The 11,728-nt window shown below is 35.0% G+C and overlaps 1 protein-coding gene across 1 annotated transcript; it reads left to right on the plus strand.

Moving 5' to 3' along the window:
- Window positions 1–4,247: 4,247 nt before the first annotated feature.
- Window positions 4,248–8,570, plus strand: LOC104234409 (eukaryotic translation initiation factor 3 subunit K). Its single transcript, XM_009787971.2, has 8 exons — window positions 4,248–4,523; window positions 4,634–4,690; window positions 4,788–4,838; window positions 4,928–4,990; window positions 5,961–6,011; window positions 6,088–6,154; window positions 7,784–7,866; window positions 8,115–8,570. Exons 1-8 carry the CDS (start codon window positions 4,404–4,406, stop codon window positions 8,316–8,318), a joined length of 696 nt encoding a protein of 231 aa, XP_009786273.1. The 5' UTR covers window positions 4,248–4,403; the 3' UTR covers window positions 8,319–8,570.
- The last annotated feature ends 3,158 nt before the right edge of the window (window positions 8,571–11,728 follow it).

Genomic DNA, 11,728 nt, shown 5'->3' on the forward strand with positions numbered 1-11,728 from the left:
TCTCAAATAAGAAAGTTCTCACAGTTGATTTTCCAAGTCGATCAAAGACAGAAGGCCTGTTAGAAGCAACAGATTCGTCTTCTGTAGTGATATAATTGCTACTCGCCCTTCTTATTGAGATGCGCACTGGTGACAATTGTATCGCAAACCTTCACATAGTTGCCTCGTTTCAGCTTCTGATGGGAGCTTCCCTAACTTTAACGGCTCATTAGGATTGTATCCATCTTTTGCAAATAGCCTGTAAGCGTTAGGATCAAAACCTTCATCTGTTTGTAGGGAGTGCCACATTCTGCAAATGATTTTGGGTCACAAACCCTGCAAGTGGCATCGAGGACGACTTCACTGCCTCAATTCGTTTGACCAGAAGAGTTAACTCCTTTAGCATGTTAGTTTGGAGATTAGATGATTCACCTTCATCTTTCTTTCTTTTAGGGACATATTGGAGCGCAGGACTTACTTTCTTGCCATAAGACGCAATATTTCCTCTATAAGATTTATTCGCGTTGGGTTGTACCTCCTCAGTATCAGCTTTGTCTTCACTAGTAGTCACCTCTTCTCTTTTAGTTGTGGTATTATTATTATTGCTTTTCATTCCATCATCAGCTTTTAGCTCCTTCATAACGCGGTTCTTCAAGTAGAACTTTGCATCGGCGAAGTGTGACTCAGCCTCAGTGAATGGCTCATCATCAGCAACTATCTTCTTCTCGACCTCACCCTCGTAGTATTTTAAACATTGATGGTAGGTAGATGGAACTACTTTATTCTCATGTATCCAAGGTCTTCCAAGCAAGACGTTGTATGAAATCTTTGCATCGATCACATGTAGCCATGCACTTGATTGCATATCTTCAATGGTGATTTCCAGCCTGATCGCACCTATAGCTCTTTGCCCCCCTTGATTGAATCCTTGGATCATGACACGATTTCTGAGAGTTCATTCATGGGAATACCAAGTTCTTTCATAGTGCGAATTGGCAAAATGTTCACTGAGGATCCTCCATCTACCAAAATTCGATTTACCCTTTCATCACGCATATAGCCAACCAGGTACAATAGGCGGTTATGAATAGTGTCACCTAGCAGAAGATTGTCATTTATGAACGTGATATTTTTCTCACAAGCATTAACTTCTTGAGGAGTGGACTCGATGAGCTTTCCGAAGATGGTGCCAACGGTAGGTCATCACTCTTTTCTTCCCCTTTGTCAGCATGGCAATAAGTGGCATCAATGCCCTCATGAGAAATCTTCGTGCGGAACCAACTTGGTAAGAACTCCTCCAAGGTTACTAGATATCGTGTCTTTTTAAGGATGGTGCACATCCACTTTTGCTTTCTTCAAATATTTAACTGGATTCCATCTCCTTGGTTTTTTCACCATCATTTTCCTTGTTGGTTGTTCTATTGGTTCTTTTCATGGGCTCCTTTTGTGGGGCCTACGACGAGTCACCAATGTCCAACCTTCATTATCATCAAGTTGATTGACTTCAGCTTTGACGTTATCCATTAATTCTTCATCTTTACTTTCTTTAAAACCACATAATTCATCCGGACTGAATGAGACAAAGGTGATAGAGACTTGGTTTGCGCTTGCTTTCTCATCTTCAAGAACGATCTTCTTTTCGCAAGCCAAGTCCATGACCTTGTCCTTGAAGACAAAGCACTTCTCCGGAGGGTGGCTAACAAGTCGATGGTATTTGCAGTAATTTGGGTCATTTGTTTTCCCGGATTCATTTGGTTGCTTCATCTCTGAAAGCTCAATGAGATTTAACTCGAGGAGTTCTTCAAAAATAGTTGACACATCAGAATCCAGAAATGGGTACTCTTTCTCTTGCATTTCTTTTAGAGTCAACTTTCTACTTGGCTTATCTTGAAAAGAAGTGGATTTCATACTCTGCTTTTTGCTCACCTTCGTTGTGAACTTCACAGGTGATGTGTTGACATTCATAGCTTCTTTGTTTTCAGATTTGGGTACGAACTTGCCCCATTTCTTGACTTCTTGCTTGTCGTTCCCTTTGCGAGGCTCATAAATAGGCAACCTTTCATTTCCAGTGAAGGCCATGCTCAACTCCATGTCACGGACACGAGTCACAAGTTCTTCAAATGTGCAGGCTGGATACCTTGCAAGATGTAGCGTAGTCCCCAATGCATGCCTTGGATGCACATCTCTATGCCCGAAGCTTCACTAAACCTGTCTTTGCAGTTGAGGTTTGCATTCTTCCAACGATTGATAAAGTCGATAATTGGTTCACCTTTTCATTGACGAGTATTTGTAAGCTCTATCATACTCACAGTACGTCTCGTGCTATAAAAGCGATTGAGGAATTCTTGCTTTAGCTGATCCCAACTATCAATAGATCCAGCCTCGAGGTCCGTGTACCAATCAAAAGTATTTCCTTTTAATGAACAGGCAAACTTGACGAGGTAATCTCCATAAGTCCCATCATTTTGCATGTCTCAACGAAGTGCGCCACATGTTGCTTTGGATTGCCTTTGCCATCAAACTGTTGAAATTTTGGAGGTTGATAGCCAGCAAGCATCTTCAACATATCGATCCTTGAAGTGTACGGCTTTGTGTAGGTAAAGGAGGACTTGGAAGCAACTTATATTTGTTTTTTATAGTCCCTTCAATGAACCTCTTTAGTAGATTGATTGGAATCATCCTTTCCAAAGAGACTGGAATTTCCTTAGTGGATGCAACTTGTCGTGGGGGAGGATCAATCTCTTGAACTTCTGGGAGTTTGACAGGTGCATGATAGATTCGTCTTCCATCAAGATTCTCACCCTGTCTGTTAGCTTGTCAATTCTAGCATCTTGATTTTGCATGCATTTGGTCAAGCCAATGATTGCTTCCGTCAAGTTTGCCAATTGCTCCTCCATAGATGAAGTGTTTGTCACCATGGCTTGCACGATTGTTGTGGATGATGGAAAGTAGCATGAATTGTCACACATATTGATCCTTGATTGGCTCATACTATGTGGTGCAAGTAGGGAGGATCCATCAATTGAAGCATCATCATCTTCCTTCATAGCAAAGTGCTTGAATCCGGAGAGGTCAAGCAGAGCAAGAGCTTTCTTGATCTTTTCAGCAACATTGCTTCCTCCTTCGAGTGCGTTTGTGGAAGATCTTGCCCTTTTGAGGATGAAGATCCGAAAATAGGGGTAGATGCAGACGACACCTGGGGTGCTTGTTGTCCTAACGAGCTTGCTTTGCTCCTCGTAACTGGTCCAAAGCTTCCAAATGTAACTGCGAGTATGTTTTCCACATAAGCATAGAACCTGGAATTAGCAGCCTTGGTGGAAGTTGAACTGGAGTTGATTTTCTTTAAAGCCATTTCAATGTTCTTGAATTTTGGTGATTGAAAAGTTGAGATGAGAGGTAGAGATTGTCCCACCAAATACATCACAACACATAGATGCCGAATCCACATCACCATATAGACGGATATAGACGGATAACTCTACACCACCATATAGACGGACAAATCTATATCACCATATAGATAGACAAATTCACATCACCATATAGGACGACTCACCGCACACCAAATTTGTTTGTAACAAATTTATTTATGATACAAAAATAAAGTGCAACCACAACATAAATATGAAGAAACATATTTTTATTGATAAAATGATGCGGGTACAATTCTGTTTGTTTCCTTGATTCTTCTCTTTAGATCTTTCTCCGTGATTCGAGGGCTTAACCAGCGTATTTCTCGAACGTAGGATGATGCGAACTTTCTTAGGATATATTTGATCTCCAAGAAAAGGAGGAACATCCGTTGATCACTTCGGTGGCTTTGAGAAAGACAATATTTGATGTCTTTGATCTCTTTGTGATTATTCCATGAATTTTTATGAAATTTCGAGATGCTCTCAAAGGGAATATGTGACCCTCTTTTATAGGTGTAGCTAGGGTTTTGGGTAAAGTACCCTCCAAGCTAGGATTTCAGATAGAGTAGCCTCCAAGAAACCTCGATGGACTCTACTTGTAGTATCTTAAATTTAGGATCAAACCCAAATTTCATATGGATTTGATCCTATAAATTTTTGATGTCTACAATAATGTAGAGCTATTATACAATGTAATTATGTTCTTTTCATACCTCAAACTAAAACTAGTCCATATATTATAATTTAAATATTCTTGAATTTTCATTTATGTTGTTGTTTTCACTTTTGTTTTTGGAAAAAAAAAAGGAAAAAAAGGGAAGGGTATATCAGTCATTAACACAAAACGAATGAAACTCGCTCCAGCAATCTTCTTCTCTCGCCGTCTCTAACCCTAAAACCTCAGTTCAGGTAAACTGCAACCCCTCTTTGGCTCCTCCTCTCAGTCCCATATTCGTTTTTTTTTTTACAAAGACAACATACAGAAAACGAAGATAATATAGCCAAAGAAAAATGGGGAAAGAGGAGACTACCCAAAAGTCACAGCTGGCTGTCACTGTAGAGCAGCTCATTGCCGTTAACCCTTACAACCCTGATATCCTCCCTGATCTTGAAAACTATGTTAACGAACAGGTACTCTCAAATTTACTCCAAAGTTTTATCTTTTTAATGGGTTCATATCCCCTTTTCATTTTTTTTTGGAATTTCTTTTTTTGATTGAGTATATATCAATGTAAATTTAGGTTTCTACTCAAACATACAATCTGGATGCGAACCTTTGCCTTCTTCGTCTTTATCAGGTTTGTTTCTTTGTTTTAACAAGTAAATAATTGAATTTGGTGTGAAAAAGCCAATTTTTTTTATTAATTTATATTTTGAGTTTTATTTATTATGCAGTTTGAGCCGGAGAGAATGAGTACACCAATTGTTGCTCGTATTTTGGTTAAGGTGCAATGAAGTTCATTTGTCTTGTATCCATTGACGTTACTCATTGCCTCTGTTATTATGTAATTTATTTCTTTGTTTGAATAACATAGGCCCTAATGGCAATGCCAGCTCCAGATTTCAGCCTCTGTCTCTTCCTTATCCCGGAACGAGTGGTACGTGTATCTGACATTGCCTTTATAATGACTTTCCCGTTGATGAATGTGAATTGTAGTTTTGCTTGTCTCGTGTACTCTGGGTAGAGTGTGGTTGGAAAAAAATGTAAATACTGTCAGCCGAAGATGTACATGGATGGCCGATAAAAAAAAATTCTACCAAGTACCACCTACTATTTGTTAATATTTAACCTTTTTCCATTAATGCCAAACACAACGTGTTAGTAGTTTCATTGCTTATGTTAATAAAAAAATACAAAAAGGAAAGTTAGTAAATCGATTATCAACATAATTCTGAAATGAGAAAACCCCAAATAGAGCATCTGTCACGTTAATCTTCTTTGAGGCAAGTTGTTCGGTTATCGGCATAGTTCCTTCTTTTGTCTCATTCTGAAATCTGAATGTGCCAAATTTTGGGTACTCATCATTGTCTTATGATTGCCAAATATTGAGTAATTAATTTCTGTCTGGGGATTTGGGAAGAATTGTTGCTTTATCATGTCAGAAATTCTGGATCAAATAAATAGATATAAATGATGTCTGAGATCTGATATCTACAAACATAAAGGTTGTAAAGATTGTCTTCCCTAGAAGTTGTCCATATCCTTCTATTGGCCTTTTTTAAATAAAAAATTTAAGCTAGTACAGTTTCCTATTTGTTTGTGAAATGCATCCATATGGATCTGAATGGATATTGAATTTGAGGGCCAACCCAACAAGTTTGGATTAAGGCATTGTTGTTGTTTGGTATTCTCTATGTTCTGTTGGTCACTTTCATGTACCAACTTTTGCTGCACTTCTTGCCTTCCTTAATTTTCTTTACTTATTTATTGTGGTTGCTGTGGTCATATGATGCTTTTGGGGAGGTAAGGCAGAACACATTTTGATATCTAGATATAAATCTTCAACTGTTTAAGATGCAGATACTATCCTTTTTTTATCATAATGATTTTCTCATTTCACTCCTCAGCAAATGGAAGAGCAATTCAAGACACTAATTGTTCTCTCTCACTACTTGGAGGTATGTCATACTGTGATTGCTGATAGTTTTCTTTCAATTCAATGATTTACTGAACAAGTGAAAACATCTTTTACAGACTGCAAGGTTCCGTCAATTTTGGGATGAAGCTGCAAAGAGCCGCCACATAGTGGAAGTTGTCCCTGGTATTACTGAATACTTTAATCCCCTCGCTCCACTGTTCATAAAGTAGCTATTCTTGATGCAATGAGAAACCTATTTATTTTACAAAAAAAAAGTGAAAATTCTATGCAGACATGCTTAGAACTGTTGAGACAAGGGGAATTTTATGGAAGGATTGAGTTTCAGACCATTTCCTTTTAGTTAGCTCAATTTGCTTGATCTATTAATTTGTAATAAATTATTGCAGCAGATATAAGCCATTAATATTCCTGAATGTTTCTTGTGATGATCTGCACTTGGCCCAACCTAAATCTTTGTACTGTTTTTAACAACAAAGTGAAGGAAATACAATGTCTAATATTCCCAACCCTATATTGATTACATGATCTACCAATCAAGGGAAAAATATTGATCACATGATCTGTGTATTCTGTTCCTGTATTCTTTAATCTTCTCCTTGCCCCCAGTGTTAGCAGTGGTCCTTGATAAAACGAGGAACTTTTTAAAGTTTAAAAACGTATTACATCTTTTGAATAGAACTGAGGAAACAACAGGAGTTTCATGGAGGGATTTTGAGTTTTAAACTGTGTCCTTTTACGTAGCTGTCATTGCTTATTCTACTAGTTATTACTTTATGTTGGAAGTTTAAGCCATTAACATACATGAATGTTTCTCCCTGACAAGTTAGACCTGGTCCAAACCTAAATCTTTGTGCTTTTTGCAACACAAAGATTTACATGATTTGGATATCTGCATTTGAAAACTCTGCGATCCACAATTGTATTGTCCTAGTGTTTGCTTAACTTCCAACTTAATTAATAAAATTATTGACCTCCAACTTTTTCAGAGAAACTGCTTTTGATGTGTGTCTGTGCATTCAAACAACTATTGTTTCCTGAAATATTTTTCAACAGCCAACCATACCTCTTTTGTATTAAGCAGATATAGGATGTTGCAAATGCAAAATCAGTTCTGTCTTTGATGAAAGTGAATGCTTTCTCGGACAAACTTGAATAGAAATGTTGGAGAGAAATAGTATGAGATGGACTTTTGCCGAGACTTGATCCCCTCTTGTATTATTTATATGTTGGCTAAATGCCTACTTGAACTTTTTCGCTGGACAAAACTGTTCCCTGTAATTAGTACTGGCCATTTTTTGGACTTTGTTAGTACTCTTGTCCTATATTGACACTTTGTATAGGGCCTAGCTTCTCTCTTTTGTTTTTGCCTTTTGTAACTAGGCCTCGTGTAACTATGTAACTATACATCTTCTTGATGTTTTTTTTACTGAAACACCTTACTCCATCAAAATATTTATATGTTGGCTAACTCAGACTTGTGCCCATAATGTTGCCTTTTGTCAAAATTTCTTATTTTGTTGCTCATAAAAGAACAAATTTCTTTTCTTGGTAGTTGTCTCCTGATTCTCCTTCTGTATTACACATTGTAGATTTAGCTTGAAATTTTATCGTAATTTTTTACAATAAAAAGAGTTTCATCATAATTTTGAGATTTTGACCTAGGATAAACTTCTTTTGCATATAGAATTTACAGGGTAATATCGTAATGTGCCTTTGCACGGGGTTTTCCACCCTCTTTGCTGGTGTATAGAGAAATGAATGATATTTATATTCAGAAAATATGTACTGCAGGTTTTGAACAAGCAATTCAAGCATATGCTGTTCATGTCCTTTCAATAACCTACCAGAAGGTTCCAAGGGCAATTCTGGCAGAGGTATGATTTTCTCCATGATTGCTTGTGTATTATCTATTCTAATATTTACTTGTGCAACCACCTGATAGAATTTGGAAGGCTCACAAATCTTAATCATTGGATAAATATATGGTTTGCAAAACAATAAGATGAATGGAGAAACTTCTTTAGAAGTTGAAATGGATGGTTGAATTTAGCCGATAGTCCCTTGAGTCTCTCCTATCATTATGACATGCTTTGCAGCTCACCCTGTAATTAAATCTTGGCAGGCAATCAACATTGAGGGTCTTTCATTGGATAAGTTCCTTGAGCACCAAGTGTCGAACAACGGTTGGGTTATTGAGAAAGGTCAGGGTAAGGGCCAACTTATCACGCTTCCTTGCACTGAATTCAACCATCCAGAACTTAAGAAAAATACTGCTGATAGTGTTCAGCTGGAGCATGTTACGCGTATCTTCCCCATTCTTGGCTAAAGCCTGCAATGCTATTGGTATAGAACCTTGAGTTGCTTCTGAGTTGAGAGAGCAAATTTTTATCTTGAAACACAATGTGACTGTAAGTCCTTGCATTTTGTGCACTTTGATCGACTCGAAGATGGTCGTCCTTTCCTTTAACTGCCAGTTAATTTTTTCTGGAAGATGTTACAAATGTATTTTTGTGCTCTTGAAGTTTATAATGTAGTGACAAGAACAATGTTAAATTATTATCCAGGGAGTTCGAGTCGAGATGTAATCCTTCATGTGCTTTAAATTACTATATCCAAAGGAGTACAAAGAACACCAGTTAGCCATTCTAGAGGATTGTTATTTAGAAACTAGCCGGTGTGTTCTGAATTTTAATTTTCCAATTCAATTTTTTCAGACGCAATCTTGAAATTAAGATTTTTAGTTTAAATTTTCAGGATAAAATGAGTATTGGCTAAACGCTAAATAGTATTCGTAAAAATGGCTATCTGTGTACTTCCCCCGATGCTTTGGCCAAGTGGAGTAACTACTTGGTTAGAAAAAGTTAAAAGTCATTTTTTGTACATTTAGGCAAAGTTGAGTAACTTTTTTATTACAAAATGTTTACACTTTTAATTTCAGTATAAAAGTTGGTCGTCATAAAATATTCTTTTGATAGATATATTTTACATAAATTGGGGAAGAATAACTTAGACTTAATTAGGCGTGTCCATGGATCGGATTTTTCAAATATTAGAACCAAATCAAATCAATTAAGTCAGTTTTTTATCGATTCAGTTTATGTCAGATTTTATCGGGTTTTTTGTTATTTATCGATTTTTTCGTAAATATGAGACCTACACTCCCTAACACATATTTTGGTGAATACATTCTCAACATAACAATATCAAATCAATTGTCCTTTAAGAAATGTATCATTTACAAGATATATTGATGATAAGTGAATAAAATAATGATGAATAATTTAAGAAAACTACCAATCTAACTAGAATGTAAAGACAAAGAAAGGGAAATTTGCAGCCGTATCCTATATTTGTGCCACCTTTTAACATGTACCCTATTTTTAAAAATTATTGATTTGGTAGCTGGTTGACAAAAAATTCTTAATAATATGACACTAACACCCTGATAAATCGAATGATCTGTAACCTCATTCATGAAAAAATATCTCCTCCTCCTCTCTCAGCAGCTTTATCAAAAAATCAGAAACTTCATGCTAATGTAGCATGAAGTTATTTCATGTTGAAGCTAAAACTTCATGTTAATATAGCATGTTTCATATTGAAGCTAAAACTTCATGCTAATGTATGCTGAAGTTATATCCTACAGTCTACAGTTTTGCCATGAGTGCTGAAGTTATTTAGTTCATTTGCGAAAATTTCAGACTAAACATGCTTAAGTTTTTGTCTTGCAGTATGTAATTTTCTAATGAGTTTTTGCTAATGCATGCTGATGTTATTTAGTTCATTTGCTAAAACTTCAGTTTAAACATGCTAAAGTTATTTAGTTCATTTGCGAAAACTTCAGACTAAACATGCTTAAGTTTTTATCTTGCAGTATGTAATTTTCTAATGTATTTTTGCTAATGCATGCTGAAGTTATTTAGTTCATTTGCTAAAATTTCAGTTTCAACATGCTGAAGTTATTTAGTTCATTTGCGAAATCTTCAGACTAAATATGCTTAAGTTTTTGTCTTGCAGTATGTAATTTTCTAATGAGTTTTTGCTAATGGATGGTGAAGTTATTTAGTTCATTTGCTAAAACTTCAGACTAAACATGCTTAAATTATTTAGTTCTAAATTATTTAGTTCATTTGCTAAAACTTCAAACTAAATATGCTTAACCTATTTAGTTCATTTGCTAAAACTTTAGACTAAACATGCTTAAGTTATTTAGTTCATTTGTTAAAACTTCAGACTAAACATGCTTAAGTTATTTAGTTAATTTGCTAAAAGTGCATGCCAAAACATGCTGAAGTTTTGTCCTGCAGTTTACAGTTTTGTCAATAGTCCTGAAGGGCAAAAGCGTCTTTTTAAAATACTTTTAACAAAAAATTGGGTATAGATGCAAACTAGAAAAATAAAACGGGTATAAGTTAAAGGGGCGACCAAATAAGACGCCCCATGCAATTTTACTGTACTAAAAGTACAAGCGATTAACATGTACTATAAAATTTTAGAAATTTGTATATATATATATATATATATATATATATATATATATGTGTGTGTGTGTGTGTGTGTGTGTAATAATAATTTTAAAATAACTACTTCTATAGTCGATTTGGTTAAGTTTTTTCGGTTATTTTTTGATTAAAAACTAAAATCAAACCAAATTGGATCGATTTTTAAAATGCAAAATCAAAACCAAACCAAAAAGTATCATAATTTAATTTTCGGCTTGGTTCATTTTTCGGGGGTTTTTATGAACCCTCGAGTCTTAATTATGTGTAGTTTGCGTCTTAAACGCTTGTGTTTTATCTCTTGGCTATAAAATTATGGCGATATTGCTGTCAGCACTTAATACTCAAAATAATCACAGAAATATTATAACAATGTGCAATTGTCACGTTCTATCATTATTATGTGCCTTTATATTTACTCAAATGCTAGAAAATGATGTAACAAGTATCCCATCTACTTCAATTTATATGACACCTTTTTATTTATCTATTGACATTATTGTTTGTAATATCATTTCTATGAAGCTTTTGTAACTTGTCGATATGATGTTTGTTTTTTTTCATTTAATGAGTTAATGTTTAAGGAAAACTTTAAAAAAAGTCTCATCACATACAACTCTCTTCTCATAAGCAATTAAATGAATTAAAACACCATACAACCACATTAAGTTTGTCAGATTCATTGGTATATTAGAATGATGAGGATATCAAAGTTTTCTAAGGAAAATTCATTATTATAAATTCAAAAGGGAATTCTTATCTATATAAGGTGCCTCTTTTTGAAAAATGTGCTTCTTTGATATATTTTTGCCAAAAAAGTATTGTAAAATTTAAATTCAATTTTCTAAGTGGGCATTTGGACATAAGAATAAAATTTCAAAATAGGGATTTTTTTTAAGTGAAAATGATATTTAAAATTTAGAGTTGTATTTGGACATGAATATAATTTTGAATTGTTTTGAAATTTTGTGAGTGATTTGAATGAAAATTTTGAAAAACAATTTTTTTGAGTCAAATTTTTGATTTTTTTTAGAAAATGAATAAAAATTAAAAATTTTATGAACAAACGTTGATTTCGGAAAAAAAGTAAATTTTTTTGGAGAAAAAGGAAAAAATTTCTCCAAACGGAATCTAAATCATTTAAAAATTCAAAAGTGGAAAAAGACAAAAATGGAAGAAAGCAAAATTAACCTCGGGAGAAGCAGCAGAGGAGACAGCCAAGTCGGAAGAAGTGGGT

Source organism: Nicotiana sylvestris, chromosome 7, assembly GCF_000393655.2.
Source record: "Nicotiana sylvestris chromosome 7, ASM39365v2, whole genome shotgun sequence".
Classification (NCBI taxonomy): domain Eukaryota; kingdom Viridiplantae; phylum Streptophyta; class Magnoliopsida; order Solanales; family Solanaceae; genus Nicotiana; species Nicotiana sylvestris.

What these genes read in the sequence shown, in the direction of transcription:
- LOC104234409 (XM_009787971.2), top strand. Translation starts at nt 4,404, where the DNA reads ATGGGGAAAGAGGAGACTACCCAAAAGTCACAGCTGGCTGTCACTGTA. An exon ending in GCCTTCTTCGTCTTTATCAG is followed by an intron (nt 4,691 to 4,787) that starts GTTTGTTTCTTT and finishes TTTATTATGCAG; the next exon opens with TTTGAGCCGGAGAGAATGAG. An exon ending in TTCTCTCTCACTACTTGGAG is followed by an intron (nt 6,012 to 6,087) that starts GTATGTCATACT and finishes CATCTTTTACAG; the next exon opens with ACTGCAAGGTTCCGTCAATT.